At 44.6% G+C, this 17,871-nt stretch overlaps 1 protein-coding gene across 2 annotated transcripts in view; it reads right to left on the bottom strand.

The window, feature by feature from the left end:
- The window catches only part of LOC133557244 (potassium voltage-gated channel subfamily KQT member 5-like), a 210,463-nt gene that overhangs the window by 62,992 nt on the left and 129,600 nt on the right, over positions 1–17,871 (bottom strand). For both annotated transcript variants that reach the window (XM_061907573.1, XM_061907581.1), the window contains exon 2: positions 140–230. In XM_061907573.1, coding sequence (XP_061763557.1) covers positions 140–230 — 91 coding nt within the window. The remainder of the gene's footprint in view (positions 1–139; positions 231–17,871) is intronic.

The following is a 17,871-nucleotide window of genomic DNA, read 5'->3' as shown; positions in this document are numbered from 1 at the left end:
AGCCTTTTGATTGGCAAATATTGCGAATCAGTCGGTATAGTAGGTGACAATGGTGATTGGTCCATTTTAAGTGATCATTTAAAGGTCTATTTATTTCCTTGCGTTGGTTTGATATAGAGAGACTTTTTTTTGTTCTTACCAGAATGAGAAGACATTCAGAGGAGAAGTCCTGATGAGCTGGAATGGTTGAGAAGACAGACAGAACCAAGCAGCTGAAGACCAAGATAAACCTAAAAAGCAGACCAAATGTAAAATCAGGGAAAACATTTTTGAAATGTGCAGATTTTGATCTTGTCATATTAATAATTTCTGGAATGTGAATAAAGAACCTAACTTTTAGGTCAGTAATGTGCTTTGTTTAGCTAATTCTGTTTATTTGTCTAAAACACTTTGCAGGGGAACAAGCCGTGTAATTGCGGTTCATGAAAAATAAATCAGTGGCCTAGTGGCTAGAGTGTCCACCCTGAGATCATTAGGTCGTGAGTTAAAAACCCGAGTCATACCAAAGACTATAAAAATGGGAGCCATTACCTCCCTGCTCGGTAATCAGCATCAAGGGTTGGACTTGGGGGTTTATATCACCAAAATGATTCCCAGCTGCTCAATGCTCCCCTCACCCTGCCATGCAAGGCCCTAACCACCACCCATCAGGAACAAGTGTGAAGTGTCTTGCTCAAGGACACAACAGTTTAAATCACCAAAAATGATTCCCAATGCTCACAGCTCCCCTCACCCTGCTATGCAAGGCCCTAACCACCACCCATCAGGAGCAATGGAGAAGTGTCTTGCTCAAGGACACAACAGACGTAACAAGGTTGGTAGGTGGGGATCGAACCAGGAACCCTCAGGTTGCTGGCACGGCCACTCTCCCAACCACGCAAAAACATCCAAGCACTTCCATTAGGGTCATATATACATGATGTGAGTATACATGTAATGTAGTAACGGGCAGATTTATGATAACATTAATATGTAAACACATTTGTGGAGGGGGCGTGGGCTGCGGGTCTGCAGCAAAGCGGGGTGTGCCAGGACCGGCTTCGAGATCAGTGACAGGTGCGTAGATGACCCAACTGGGAGTGTTTATCTAATCACCTGTCGTTGATCTCGGCGCCGGTCCTGGCACACCCCGCGTCGTTGCAGGTCCGCAGGCCATGCCCCCCCCCCCCACAACACTATTTACACATTCACCCATTCACACACATTCAAGGCCCTAACCACCACCCATCAGGAGCAAGGGTGAAGTGTCTTACTCAAGGACACAACGGACTTAACAAGGTTGGTAGAAGGTGGGGATCGAACCAGGAACCCTCAGGTTGCTGGCAAGGCCACTCTCCCAACCGTAAAAAAACATCCAAGGACTTCCATTAGGGTCATATATACATGATGTAAGTATACATGTAATGTAGTAACGGGCACATTTATGATAACATTAATTTGTAAACACAATTGTGGTGGGGGGCGTGGCCTGCCGGGCTGCAACGAAGCGGGGTGTGCCAGGACCGGCTTCGAGATCTGCGACAGGTGCGTCGATGATCCAACTGGGAGTGTTTATCTAATCACCTGTCGCTGATCTCGAAGCCTGTCCCGGCCGACCCAGCTTTGCTGCACGTTCGAACTGGAAAACTTTGTAATTTTTTTGCCAATTATAGCTCATTTGGAATTTGATGCAAGTGGTAATACAGACTGAGAATGTTTTTCAAGCCAAATGTACTACAGGGTTTCCCGCAGCGCTTTGTTGTTAAGGCAGCGGCCTTAACAACAGAGAGCCACCGACTAAACAAAGTTCTTAAATTTTAATTAATTTTAATTTGTGTCTTAGTAAGTCAATATTCACTAAGTCAAAAAAATAAAATGATGTCATTATTTTTTCTTAGTAAGTCAATATTTACTAAGTCAAAAATAATGACATTATTTCGTTTTTTTGACTTGGTAAATAGAATGACTAAACAAAGTTCTTAAATTTTAATTAATTTTAATTTGTGTCTTAGTAAGTCAATATTCACTAAGTCAAAAAAATAAAATGACTTCATTATTTTGTCTTAGTAAGTCAATATTTACTAAGTCAAAATAATGACATTCTTATTGTCAGATACATTGTTAGTATCTCAGGTAACTAGGACTGGTTTGTGTTTTGTTTTTATTTTACGGGAAAAAAAACAAGATATATATCATATATTGCCATTCAGCATACGGAGCGGAAAACAACCAAAAATTGTAGGCTTTTTCATGCGACAAAGCCGACCTAATTCACCACAGTCTGTAGTTTATACCCCAAATTTAAATCATGTTAAATTTGTTTTTATTTCATCAAAAAATATCTCCCAATTAAATCCAAAATACGCGCTGAAGTTTGAGTCAAATAGTACGAAATTCTGCTTAGGGCACCAATTTAGCCAGGGGCCACCATCCACTAAAATGTGTGACTGACAAAAGAAATAGACCAAAAACATATCTACAAGAGAGAATACTGGTTCTCAAACATAATAGTAAAGGTAGAATTTTGGGACCCAGGTCCTTAATGTTCTGGAATCCAACAGCCTAAGCAGGGAAGCCCAGACTTCCCTCTCCCCAGCCATTTCGTCCAGCTCCTGCCAGTGGAACCTGAGGCATTCCCAGGCCAGCTGGGAGACATAGTCTTCCCAACGTCTCCTGGGTATTCCCCGTGGCCTCCTACCGGTCGGACGTGCCTGAAACACCTCCTTAGGAAGGCGTTCGGGTGGCATCCTGATCAGATGCCCGAACCACCTCATCTGGCTCCTCCCCATGTGGAGGAGCTTTAGTTTTAGATCCTCCCGGATGACAGAGCTTCTCCACCCTATCTCTAAGGGAGAGCCCCGCCACCCAGGAGGAAACTCATTTTGGGCGCTTGTAACCGTGATCTTGTCCTTTTGGTCATAACCCAAAGCTCATGACCATGGATTGACACGTAAGTTGAGAGCTTTGCCTTCCGGCTCAGTTCCTTCTTCACCACAACAGATCGATCCAGCGTCCGCATTACTGAAGTAGTCGCATCGATCCACTCATCCCTCACTCGTGAACAAGACTCCGAGGTACTTAAACTCCTCCACTTGGGGCAAGATCTCCTCCCCAACCCAAAGATGGCAATCCACCCTTTTCCGGGCGAGAACCATGGATTTGGACTTGTAGGTGCTGATTCCCATCCCAGTCGCTTCACACTCGGCTGCGAACCGATCCAAGTGAGAGCTGAAGATCCTGGCCAGATGAAGCCATCAGGACCACATCATCTGCAAAAAAGCAGAGACCTGATTCTGCAGCTACCAAACCGGATCCCCTCAACGCCTTGACTGCGCCTAGAAATTCTGTCCATAAAAGTTCTGAACAGAATCGGTGACAAAGGGCAGCCTTGGCGGAGTCCAACCCTCACTGGAAACAGGTCTGACTTATCGCTGGCAATGCGGACCCGGCTCGGACACTGATCCTGGAAATGTGGCCTCTAAAACTGTCTAGTGGAATAGCCCTAGTGGAGCGTACCCCGTAGCCTACAATATATTCAGGTGTGTTGCTTACAACAAGGTGACTGTTTTTTTTGACAACGAAAAGGAGCTTTTCTTTAGATGGCGAGAAAAGCTTCCGGTAGGTCCAAGTGCGTCAAAATGAAAGAAGTAACAAGAGTTTTTTGGGTAGCTCTGTTGACATTTTTAGACACCATATGTGAATTTAATTGCCCGACATTATGGAGTGGAAATCATTGTGGAGCTGTCAGCTGAGCAGAAAACTCTTTGTCGCAGGCACACCTACGCTTCGCACTTGCATGGAGTTGACAGAATAGTGACAATCAACTTCCCCCGGACAAAGTCTCACTCGTGTGTTCATGAATAAAAAATACAGGACGTCCATAAAGTCTCTGTACAAGTGAAGAAATGTATTTAATGCCATGTTCACTGTGGTGGCAGCTGCACTAGTAGGGGTGGGTACCGTATTCTCCGGACTATAAGGCGCACTTAAAATCCTCAAAACTGGACAGTGCGACCCGGTGAGTCTAATGTACGGATTTATTCTGGTTTTGCTTACCGACCTCAAAGCAATTTTATTTGGTACATGGTGTAATGATAAGTGTGACCAGTAGATGGCAGTCAAACATAAGAGATATGTGTGGACTGCACAATGACGGCATTTACACAAAACAGATACATGTAGACTGCAATATGACTCAAGTAAACAACCTTTTATATGTTCCATTAAAATACAGAACTTTACACATAGTCCAGTGAGAGTCCAGTCCATAGTGTATCTAACATAATATTGTGAGAGTCTAGTCAATAGTGGATCTAACATAATAGTGTGAGTCAAGTCCATAGTGGATCTAGCATAATATTGTGAGTCTAGTCCATAGTGGATCTAACATAATAGTGAGAGTCCAGTCCATAGTGGATCTAGCATACGAACCCCGTTTCCATATGAGTTGGGAAACGGTGTTAGATGTAAATATAAACGGAATAATCTGATTTGCAAATAATTTTCAACCCATATTCAGTTGAATATGCTACAAAGACAACATAATTGATGTTGAAACTGATAAACGTTTTTTTTTTGTGCAAATAATCATTAACTTTAGAATTTGATGCCAGCAACACGTGACAAAGAAGTTGGAAAAGGTGGTAATAAATACTGATAAAGTTGAGAAATACTCATCAAACACTTATTTGGAACATCCCACAGGTGTGCAGGCTAATTGGGAACAGGTGGGTGCCACGATTGGGTATAAAAGCAGCTTCCATGAAATGCTAAGTAATTCACAAACAAAGATGGGGTGAGGGTCACCAATTTGTAAGCAAATTGTCGAACAGTTTTAGAACAACATTTCTCAACGAGCTATTGCAAGGAATTTAGGGATTTCACCATCTACGGTCCGTAAAATCATCAAAAGGTTAAGAGAATCTGGAGAAATCACTCCACGTAAGTGATGATATTACGGACCTTTGATCCCTCAGGCGGTACTGCATCAAAAACCGACATCAGTGTGTAAAGGGTATCACCACATGGGCTCAGGACCACTTCAGAAAACCACTGTCAGTAACTACAGTTGGTCGCTACATCTGTAAGTGTAAATTAAAGCTCTACTGTGCAAAGCAAAACCCATTCCTCAACAACACCCAGGAACGCTGTCGGCTTCGCTGGGCTCGAGCTCATCTGAGATGGACTGATGCAAAGTGGAAAAGTGTTCTGGGGTCTGACGAGTCCACATTTCAAATTATATTTGGAAACTGTGGACGTGGTGTCCTCCGGAACAAAGAGGAAAATAACCATCCAGATTGTTATAGGCGCAAAGTTCAAAAGCAAGCATCTGTGATGGTATGGGGGTGTATTAGTGCCCAAGCCATGGGTAACTTACACATCTGTGATGGCATCATTAATGCTGAATGGTCCATACAGCGGAAGGGTGAGACCTTGGGAACTCATCGGTGACATCATTAGGAGTTTACTGGCTGCTTCTTTACAGTTTTGTAAGTGATGAAGACAGAGCTATAAATCAGGCAGCTATATAATTGAATCATAGTACCTTTTTGACCTGACTTTATGGATTCGTTTCCACTGAAAGTCAAAATAGGTACATTTGCAGATTATACCCTCCTTAAAAAATATAACCTTATGTCATTGTGATGGGTTCTTAAGGACCAAGAATGGTCTGGTTGTAAAAAAACAGATTGGGTTTGATTGTAAAATCAGTATGGGCATGATTTGACATCCCACTGGGTTGTGAGTTTTTCCTTGCCCTAATGTGAGATAACTTTGAGAAAGCCATTTTGAAACCTTCATTGTAGCCTGATTTAGCCATTCCTTTACCACTTTTGACGTGCGTTTGGGGTCATAGTCCTGTTGGAACACCAAACTGCACCCAAGACCCAACCTCCGGGCTGGTGATTTTAGGTTGTCCTGAAGAATTTGGAGGTTATCCTCCCTTTCCATTGTCCCATTTACTGTCTGTAGAGCACCAGTTCCATTGGCAGCAAAACAGGCCCAGAGCATAATACTACCACCATTATTATAAACTCAAGACAGCCATGACATTAAGTCCTTCACAAGTGTATGGAAACTTTTGACCATGACTGTACATGATTGGTCAATCCTCATGTGGCTCTGGAAACTGGGGGGTTGGTGCTTATTTGTTTCTAGTGATGTCCACGTTAATATTGACATTGATTAGAAACACTACGTCTTTCATGGCTATGCTGAAGGTAAATAGCAGACAGCATCAAAAAATGATCTTAGATTCAAGACGCTACGACCAAGAATGTATTTGTGCAGATGCAAAGAATGACTGGCCGAAGATTAATTATCAATTACATTTTTAAGCTGCAGGGCGACTTAAGACACCAACATGAATCAATATATGTCCTAAACAAAACAAAAACGTGCAATGCTGCATTTGCATCTGGATAATTACATACAACTGTAATGATCTTTAAAGTACTACACAAACTATACAACTTACTGTATAGTCTGAATTGATGGTCAAATGTCCAAGTTTGGATTGTTCCAGTATGTTAGTTATATATGCTCCAAAGCATTCACACATATGGTTTTCTACACCAAAATTAATCTATTTAAAAGTATTATTATTATTATTACTCTCCAGATTTCTCCATTTTTCACTTATTCGTATCGTTTCAACTTCAAACTGTTTAGCCTATTCAAAAATAGCAGGCTTTCCCTTGACAAGTTTCAAAAATTCCCATATTTCTGGGATATTTTTTCCATTCGAAATGAATTCACAATTTTTTTAAACTTCCACCATTTCCACATTTTTCAACAGATTCATACCATTCCACCTTCAAAACATTCCACCATTCTGAAAAGTCAAACTGTCATTTTTCCAAGTTAAAAAAAGCCCTATTTCCACCCTTTTTCTGGCGATGACTCCTTCCCCAATTTTCAATGGATTTCAACCGTTCCACCTTCAAAACATTCCTATTAATCAAGACAAAAAAAAAAGTTGTTTTTTGAACCCGGGATTCCGTAATACCATTTCTCAATTCAACATTACACTATTTCAACATTTGAAAAATTCCAACACCAACCCTTTCAACTTATTCAGACCATTCATGTTTCAAAAATGTTCTCTTTCTTCAAAATTCCCATTTTTTGGGGAAATTCCCATTGCAACCAATGGGACATTCTTCAAAGTTTCACAACTGCCACATTTTTCATCTTATTCAAACTATTCCATTTTCAAAATATTCAACTTGTTTGGGAATTGTGTGCTCTACTTCAACAGCTGTAAAAAAAAAAAAATCCCGGATTTCAGTTCAAATTCAGCATTGGAGCATTTACACGCAATTCCTTCAGTCATTGCATCATATAGTTATTACAGACATATATGTATAGGACATCATGTCATGGCTTTCTTAAGTTTCCAATAATTGACATCACATGGACTAAGATAACACCTTCAGATAAAATAAAAACTGAGCTGTTTGGCCACAATACCCAGCAATCATGTTTGGAGGAGAAAAGGTGAGCCCTTTAATCCCAGGAGCACCATCCCTACCGTCAAGCATGGTGGTGGTAGTATTAAGCTTTGGGCCTGTTTTGCTGCCAATGGAACTGGTGCTTTACAGAGAGTAAATGGGACAATGAAAAAGGAGGATTTCCTCCTAATTCTTCAGGACAACCTAAAATCATCAGCGCGGTGATGGGGATTTGGGCGCAGTTGGGTGTTCCAACAGAAGAATGACCCCAAACGTACGTCAAAAGTGGTAAAGGAACGGCTAAATCAGGCTAGAATGAAGGTTTAAGAATGACCGTCCCAAAGTCCTGACTTAAACGTGTGGACAATGCTGAAGAAACAAGTCTATGTGAAAAAAAGAAAAAAAAATCAACTGAACTGCACCAAGTTTTTGAAGAGGAGTGTCCAAAAATTCAACCAGAAGCTTGTGGATGGCTACAAGCTTCACATGTTTGGGAGACCTATAATAAATTCATAAAAGAACCGAACTCCATGAATGTTTTTTGTGTTTGTTGCCATGTTGTGAGATATGGGCATGCGTGGTTTTCTGTGTCTTTATCAAAATATAACTACGGATCTCAATGTCGTGTAAGGAAAAGCTTCAGTTATGATTGGTAAAAGCTTAACTATTTTAGGTTTTGCTCGTATTCTTTTATTCAGAATCCCCGAGTAGGTGGTTTACAAAACACTTTAAGCAAAAATGTGTATTAGGAACTCAGAAACGAGATAAAATACTAATGATATGGGAAATACTAAACATCGATCCATCCATCCATTTTCTACTGCTTGTCCTGTTCGGGGTCGCGGGGGGGCCTGTCGATCTCACGATTCAATCTTCCCTCACTCGTGATTTTGTCCTTTCGGTAATAACCCAAAGCTCATGACCATAGGTGAGGATGGGAATGTAGATCGACCGATAAATCGAGAGCTTTGCCTCCCGGCTCAGCTCCTTCTTCACCACAACGGATCAATACAGCGTCCGCATTACTGAAGACGCCGCACCGATCCGTCCGTCGATCTCACGATCCACTCTTCCCTCACTCGTGAACAAGACTCCGAGGTACTTGAAGTCCTCCATTTGGGGCAGGGTCTCCTTCCCAACCCGGGAAGCACAATTGGCCACTAAATGGTAACACCGGAATACGTTTTTCAACTTGTTTAAGTCCACGTTAATCAATTCATGGTAAAGTTTTATTTCTTGACACTTTTAAATGTTTTTGGTCTACTTTTATGCTTGCTTTTTACAACATTCCCATGTCGGTCGTACTTGGTCCAAATTGTGTTAGGTTCCGTAAAAAATGTGTAAATCCCCTGATGCAGAGGGTGGAGAATGTTTTAACAAACCATCCATCCAGCCATTTTTACTGCTTGTCCCTTTTTGGGGTCGTGACAGGTGCTGGGGCCTGACACTCGTGATATCGCCCTGTCTCTGCTTTGTCTGCATAACGGTACTCGATGTTCTGGACAAGAACACTGATAAGAGACGACGACAATCCAAGTTCGCAAGTTGTCCCTTTGCACAGATAGAAAAGTACAACTTCAGCACAACTGATAATAACTATAGCAACGGCCTTTAAGCATAAGAGTTGTGTGATAACTTACACATAATTATTCTAACAAATACTCCATGTCAGTAGGTGGCAGCAGGCAGTTAATTGCTTTGTAAAAGTTGGAATGTGTCGGGTGGGACAAGAAGCAAGGAATCATGCAGAGACAGAGTTCAATTCGGCTTAATGAGGAGAGACGTTTGGGGCTGCACACTCAGTTACAATCTCCAAAACACTCTAAGGTCCAGTCCCACGTGCTCCTCTATTGATTTGGGAGGTCCTTGGTTACATCACAGAGGCTGCTTCTGAAGGAAGGGGGGTAATTTCAGCAGCCCCAGTTAGACACATTCATCTATCCATCCATCCATCCATCCATCCAGTTAGACACATTCATCCATCCATCCATTCATCCATTTTCTACCGCTTATTCCCTTTGGGGTCTCAATGGGGGCTGGGGCCTATCTCAGCTGCATTCAGGCGGAAGGTGGGGTATACCCAGGACAAGTCGCTCCATCGCAGGGCCAACACAGATAGACAGACAAGGGGTGGGAGGAAGCGGAGTACCCGGAGGGAACCCACACAGTCACGGAGAGAACATGCAAACTCCACACAGAAAGCTCCCAAGTGCAGGATCGAACCAAGGACTTTCGTATTTTGAGGAAAGAAATACTAACCTCTGTTCCACCGTGCTGCCCCCGGAAATACTAAACATCAAAAAATAATATCAAACAAATGTTTAACAAAACCATCACTAAAAATTCTGCTCCCTTGGATTAGACTAAAGTTTGTGCCATATTTATTGTTTTCTTTCGTCCAATCTTAATCAATCCATTCAAGAAAGAACTGGTTGAAAAGTGGCGAGCTCCCGTGGTGTTCTCTGAAAAAAATTACCATTACCCATCAGAAACCGAGCCACCCCTGTATTTTCCTGCTGTGTCCGCCACAACTAATAGTTTCTATTCTCGATCTGAACTGATATTGTTGTCTAACTTAGTCTGCTATTTTGGGGATGGTTAGAAGAGTGGCCGTGCCAGCAACCTGAGGGTTCCTGGTTCAATCCCCACCTTCTACCAACCTCGTCACGTTCGTTGTGTCCTTGAGCAAGACGCTTCACCCTGGCTTCTGATGGGTGGCGGTTAGGGCCTTGAATGGCAGCTCCCGCGATCATTGTATCAATGGTTGTGTGAATGGGTGAATTTAGAAAAGCGCTTTGAGTACCTTGAAGGTAAAAAAGCGCTCCACAAGTATAACCCATGTCACGTGGGTCCTCCTGACCATAAAAGAACCCCCTCGTGAGCCTGGTAATCTGGTGCAACAATGTCTTTTTTTGTGAGCGCACACACGCCAGGACCACACTCCACTCTACAACTTTTCTATCTTTGTGGCTTTTTCCTTCCGGCAATGTCAATCAACTGTGTCTGCTCGCCAGCAACTTCAACTCCAACAACGGGTCTCGTTCCGGCTGCTGCTTATAAAGGAGACAAGTGATTAGATAACCAGTCCCAGCTGGGCAATCTACTCACCTGCCGCGGGCTTCGAGGCTGGTCCTTACGCACCCCGCTCCGCGGCAGGCCCGCAGACCACACCGCCCACCACACCCATTTTTTCAGTACTATCTACTAGAGAAGTGTGAGGCAATACCTTAGCAGCAAAAAAAAGAAGAGTTGAGGCAATTACAAAGGTGAAAAAATAAGTCTTAATTTGTCGTTGAAAATGTTTCCCAATGTTGGAGAGGTGACTTTATTTCATGAAAAAAATACAAAGGATTCTAACAACCCTGTGAATTTAGAGACGCACGTTGAGCTGGGGCGTTACAGAACTGTGCAGCTTGGGCTTTCTTTCACCTCCTGCAGCTCGGCTGATGGATTTTTAATTTGCAGCGCTTTTTTCACACGCTGACAGCCTGAAAGAGACGGCGAACATATATGTGCGACTGCCCTGTGAGGCCTTATCCACTTATTCTAACACTTACCCTAATTGTATTTCTCATTCTTCCCTAACAAGCCCAATAGCACTTTAGCTTATCTTTTACAGCCCGCCTGCCACATAATTGCATGTTCTCTTGAATAAAATCATCCCTGCTCGCCCGGAAAATACATGTCGAAAAGGACCGAAATACATTTTGGTACCGGCACCAAAATATTAATATCGAGACAACAGTAGTTTATACATATAATCGGTTGGCTGATATCCCTCATGGATGACCGTGTCGGAATCTATAGCACGGAACCCTAGGAAACTAGTATTTCTGAAAAAATCCTGGAAAAGGGTGGCGTTCCTGGGATGGGAATCAGCACCTCCAAGTCCGAGTCCATGGTTCTCGCCCGTAAATGGGTGGAGTGCCATCTCCGGGTTGGGGAGGAGACCCTGCCCCAAGTGGAGGAGTTCAAGTACCTCAGAGTCTTGTTCACGAATGAGGGAAGAGTGGATCGTGAGATCGACAGGCAGACTGGTGCGGCGTCTTCAGTAATGCGGACGCTGTATTGATCTGTTGTGGTGAAGAAGGAGCTGAGCCAGAAGGCAAAGCTCTTAATTTACTGGTCGATCTACGTTCCCATCCTCACCTATGGTTATGAGCTTTGGGTTAGGACCAAAAGGATAAGATCACAGGTACTGTTCACGAGTGAGGGAAGGGTGGATCGTGAGATCGACATGCGGATCGGCGTGGTGTTTTCAGTAATGCGGACACTGTATCGATCCGTTGTGGTGAAGAATGAGCTGAGCCGGAAGGCAAAGCTCTCAATTTACGTTACCATCCTCACCTATGTTCATGAGCTTTGGGTTATGACCAATAGAACAAGATCACGGGTACAAGCGGCCAAAATGAGTTTCCTCTGCCCGGTGGCGGGGCTCTCCCTTAGAGATAGGGTGAGAAGCTCTGGCATCCGGGTGGAGCTCAAAGTAAAACCTCTGCTCCTCCACATGGAGAGGAGTCAGATGAGGTGGTCCGGACATCTGGTCAGGATGCCACCCGAACTTCTCCCTAGGCACGTCCGACCGGTAAGAGGCCACAGGGAAGACCCAGGACACGTTGGGAAGACTATGTCTCCCGGCTGGCCGGGGAACGCCTTGGGATCCCCCGGGACACGTATGACCGGTAGGAGGCCACGGGGAAGACCCAGGACAAGTTGGGTAGACTATGTCTCCCGGCTGGCCTGGGAACGCCTCGGGATCCCCTGGGACACGTACGACCGGTAGGAGGCCACGGGGAAGACCCGGGACAAGTTGGGTAGACGATGTCTCCCGGCTGGCCTGGGAACGCCTCGGGATCTCCCCGGAAGGAGCTGGACGAAATGGCTGGGGAGAGGAAAGTCTGGTCTTCCCTGCTTAGGCTGCCACCCACCCGTCCTCTGATAAGCGGAAGAATATGGATGGATGGATGTAATTCTGAAGAATTTCAATAATTATATTTCATCAAGTCTAATTTTAGAAAGCGGGGCAGGCAACAAATGCAAACTATCCAATATAAATATTGGAAATGGTATCAAACATGCGATCACATCAATGTTCAGCACAATTATCTTGATAAAACACTTCATTTTTGGTACATTGCATTCTTGGGACCACATATGACACTTATTCGATGGAATAAATCTGAATTTAAAAAAATGTTTGTAAACTGTGACCAACCTTGCCATCCTTGGTTTGAAAAGGTTACATTACCTTCACCCGAGGCGGGGTGTGACAGCCCCATATAATTAGATCAGATTAATCCCAATCTAGAGATCATTAAGAGAGACATGCATGTGACAATTTTCAGAGGAGACTTCACATCTTCGATTTGAGTGTTTCTCTCACACAGAACCCGTTATTCTCGCTATGGGCGAAAATTATGTCCAGAGCACTCACTGGTTAGGATTGATCTGTGTTATTTGCCAGCCTATTGATCTTTTTACACGGTTGAAAATGTCCACAGTGAATTTCTCGTCGATGTACTTGGCGTTTTTTATTTATTTTTTATTTTTTTTATTGTGATGACCCACTTTGTAGAGAATCTCTCCATTGATCTGCCCTATTTGTTGGCGTTCTCTCCCCATTGGTAGGTCAATACTTGGACATTTGGGCCCCTTAATAGCTCAAATCCCAGCTCTAGGCAAACATGTAATGGTGCCAGGTAGAGCTGGGTACTGGAACTTGGTTCCATAATGGCACCGGTGCCGATGTGAGCAGTAGAAACCAGACCAATGAAACAAGTACCTTGTTTTCCGGTGCGCCGGATTATAAGGCGCACTGCAGATGAGTGGGTCTAGTCAAGTCTATTTTCATACAAAAGGCGCACCGGATTATAAGGCGCATTAAAGGGGTCACATTATGATTTTTTTTTCTGAATTGAAAACTGTTCCTTGTGGTCTACATCAGTGGTCCCCTACCTTTTTGTATCCATGGACCAGTCAACGCTTAAGAATGTGTCCCGCGGTCTGGGGGGCGGGGGGTAATCCTTTTATACATCTATATATATATATATCTATCTATCTATCTATCTATCTATCTATCTATCTATCTATCTATCTATATATATATATATATATATATATATATATATATATATAGATATATATATATATATATATATATATATTTTTTTTTTTCTTTGTCATGAAAAAGGGACATTTTTGTCATGAAAAAGGGAGGTTTTTGTGGTTGGTGCACTAATTGTAGGTGTATATTGTGTTTTTTATGTTGATTTTATGTTGATCCAAAGACATGCACCTGGGGATAGGTTAATTGGCAACACTAAATTGGCCCTAGTGTGTGAATGTGAGTGTGAAAGTGTTCTGTCTATCTGTGTTGGCCCTGCGATGATGTGGCGACTTGTCCAGGGTGTACCCTGCCTTCCGCCCGATTGTAGCTGAGATAGGCGCCAGCGCCCCCCGTGACCCCAAAAGGGAATAACCGGTAAAAAATGGAAAAAATGGATGTTGATTTAATAAAAAATAAAAAATAGAAATATATATATATTTAAAAAAAAAAAAAAAAATCAATAAAAAATTCTTCTGCGGCCCGGTACCCGGTGTTTGGGGACCACTGGTCTACATAACATGTAATAGTAGTTTTTTGGTCAAAATATTGCAAAGATTATATTTTACATACCATCTTCAAGTTGCTTTCTGACCGTTGCTACAGTCTTATTTACATGACTCACTTCAGCAGCGTCTTCTCTCCGTAAAAAACAACAACATCCGACCGGAACTCTCCAATAACTAAAGTTCCTTGGGTGAATAATGTAAACTCACTACACCGGTAGTTTTTAGTCCTTTCATAGCGAGTCTGACAGATATAAGTAAAAACTTTACACTACTTTAAATTAGGGATGGCAACATCGGAGGATGAATGTCCCATAACAAGAAGATAGAGAACAAGAAGAAGCTTATCAACTATGTTATCGGCACGGACTACAATGGAGGACGCACGCACATTTTCAGGACTTATACAGATCCCAGAAGGTAAGACAAGTTGTTTTTGCATAATATTGCAAGAAAAAACGCCTGATAATATGTCTGCTACTTTCTGCACCAATACTCCATGTGACCTTCCAATAAGCCCATGTACAGTACGCAGAGAGCTTCATGGAATGGGTTTCCATGGCCGTGCAGCTGCATCTAAGCCATACATCACCAAGTTCAATGCAAAGTGTGGGATGCAGTGGTGTAAAGCACGTCACCACTGGACTCTAGAGCAGTGGAGATACCTCCTCTGGAGTGATGAATCACGCTTTTTCCATCTGGCAATCTGATGGATGAGTCTGGGTTTAGAGCTTGCCAGGAGAACAGTACATTTCAGACTGCATTGTGCCGAGTGTAAAATTTGGTGGAGGAGGAAATATGGTTGTGGAAGACTCGCACCTCCGGCTTCCTCGGACCACCAATGACGGACATGACAGGCTTGACGGTTTGGAGATTGTGTTTATTTCCTTCTCTGGTCGCTTTTCAGCACTCGCCTCTTCTCCCCGTCTCGCTCTTCCGGTCGCTTTTCAGCCTCCGTCGGGTTCGTTCTATGCCATCCACTCCGACTTCACCAACCCCCTCCTTCCTAGCTGCTGCCCTTTCATACAGTGACTGGTGATGAGAAAACTGCGCCCGGGTGGGCCATCTACGCACCTGTCGCCAATCTCGGAGCCGGCCCCGGCGCGCCCTACCTTGCTGCAGGTCTGCGGGCCACAGCTCTTCGCAATGATGTGGGGTTTTTTTTCAGGAGTTAGGCCTGGCCCTTTAGTTCCAATGAAAGGAACTTTGAATGCTCCAGGATACTGAAACATTTTTGGACAATTCCATGCCCCCAACCTTGTGGGAACAGTTTGGAGCGGGCCCCTTCCTCTTCCAACATGACTGTGCACCAGTGCACAAAGCAAGGACATGGATGATAGAGTCTGGTGTGGATGAACTTTACTGGCCTGCACAGAGTCCTGACATGAACCCGATAGAACACCTTTGGGATGATTTAGAACAGAGACTGAGAGCCAGGCCTTCTCGACCAAAGCAAGGTCCATAAAGACACGGATAGCAGAGTCTGGTGTGGATGAACTTGACTGGCCTGCACGGAGTCCTGACATGAACCTGATAGAAGACCTTTGGGATGAATTAGCACGGAGAGTGAGAGCCAGGCCTTCTCGAACAACATCAGTGTGTGACCTCACCAATGCGCTTTTGGAAGAATGGTAGAAAATTCCTATAAAAACACTCCGCAACCTTGTGGACAGTCCTCTCAGTGTCAAACTTGGACATGGATTGTGTGTGCTCCTTCGACGCAGAGGGATTACAGGACGAGCCAGGCGTGAATTAAGGTACATGATGTTTTATTTGGAATTCTAAATACAAAAATAAACAAACTAAGGGCGCTCACAAGGAGGTATAAAACTTGGCTACAAAATATAAACAGGAAACAAAAACAATTGCTCGATTGGCATGAATGAACTAAGAACAGAAACAGCACGATGGCATGACTATAAACAACTAAAACAAAATACTTACTGTGACAACAAAAACAGGAGGCAAGAATAGCAAGGTGCGTGGCAGGTGATCATGGGCATGGAGAATGAGCAGCAAGGTCATAGATAACAATGAAAGTTAGAACGGCATGGGTAATGAAAGTTGATGCTCCCAGACTGATGGACAGAAAGACATTGACTTAAATAGTGGCTGTGAATAATTAGGAACAGGTGCGGGACTGAGGGCATGGGCGTGGCTAGGAGGGCAAGGTGAAAAGCAATGAGTTGTCATGGTAACAAAAACAAACCAGGAAGTGAAAAAACAGAACAAGAGTCCAGAACACAAAACAAAACATGATCAAACATGAAATCAGATTTACAAACATGACAGAGCCCCCCCATTAAGGACAGCTTCCAGATGTCCCACAATGATCTAGAGTCATGGGAGGGCGGGAGGGAAACATGGCGGTGGATCGCCAAACCACGTGTCCCCGTGTCCAACGGGGCAAGGTCAGGTGGCGGCGACGCGTGGAGGACTGAAGTGGGCGCCCCGGGAACGGCCCCCTTGGCGTGGCGGGCGACCACGTAGTGGCCACCACTGTGGCCGACGAGGAGGTCGACATCCTTGGCGTGGTGGATGCCCACGTAGCAGCCACATCCGTGGCGGCGCTTGGCGACGTGGAGCTGCCACTGGCGGCGCTTGGCGACGTGGAGCTGCCACTGGCGGCGCTTGGCTACGTGGAGCTGACACTGGCGGCCCTTGGCTACGTGGAGCTGCCACTGATACCAGCCGTGGACGTGGACGAGGACGTTGACGTGGAGCGGGTCGTGGCGCTAGCCGTGGACTTGCTCGCGGTGCTAGCCGTGGACTTGGTCGCGGCGCTAGCTGTGGAGCAGGTCGTGGTGCTAGCCTTGGACTTGGACTTGAACTTGGTGCTAGCATCAGACCTGAACTTGGAGCTAGCCTTGGACCCGGACTTGGTGCTAGCATCGGACTTGGTCTTGGGCTTTGGCATGGACTTGGGCTTTGGCGTGGACTTGGGCTTTGGCGTGGAGCTGGAGCTGGACGTGGACTTGGTCTTGGAGCTGGACGCTGCGGCTTAATCGGCCGAAAAACTGGAGGTGGGGGACGTGCTGGTCGCTGTGTTTCTTGGAACCGCACCGGGCAGAACCAACCCACAAGCTCCAAGCCCCAGCCCCCCCCTCAAGGAGTGGCTGCCAGACACTTTCATCATGACATGAAACAGACTCTTGGGGTGGGAGTGGAGGGCGGTGAGGAGGAGGGCAGAATCCTCCCCTCCAAATTGTCCATCTTGTATTTTCTTTTTATTTGTCTTGGTTTGATTATTTGAAAAAAAAAATTATTGTGACGTGGGTGGAACTTGAGTCTTGGGAGGCGTGGCATGAAATTCAGATGGCTGTGATTGATATTGTGCAAAATCATTTTTTGATAATAATTTATCAATGTTATGGGATTTGAGTCTTCTGATGGAGGTGGGTGATTAACTGTGAAAGTCTTGAAAAAAAAATCTTCCTGATCTGTGAAGTGTGTTGACGGTGGCGTGACGTTTTCATGGAGAGTCCGGGCAGCACGTGGTCCACTTCCGCCCTGAGTGGGAGGAGCTTGCTGGCGTGATGCTTCCTTTCCGCACCTGGAAGCCTTCAACCGATATCCTCCGTCGAGGGCGACGCTTCCGGGAAGATGGCAACATGTCGTCGTCTTCGGGCCAAATGAAGTCGATGGGGACCTCTTCACCATTTGGCCCCAACGTCAACCTTCTTTGCGCGAGGGAAGAGTAGCGCAGCGTTTCCGCCTCCATCGCGCTCGTCTAAATCTCCTGCGAAGGAGCGCTTTTGCTGGGAACATTCTGTCAAACTTGGACATGGATTGTGTGTGCTCCTTCAACGCAGAGGGATTACAGGACGAG

Source organism: Nerophis ophidion, linkage group LG01, assembly GCF_033978795.1.
Source record: "Nerophis ophidion isolate RoL-2023_Sa linkage group LG01, RoL_Noph_v1.0, whole genome shotgun sequence".
In the NCBI taxonomy this organism is placed as follows: Eukaryota; Metazoa; Chordata; class Actinopteri; order Syngnathiformes; family Syngnathidae; genus Nerophis; species Nerophis ophidion.
Note: the sequence above shows the minus strand (reverse complement) of the source record. Positions and strands in the feature narration are given on the sequence as shown.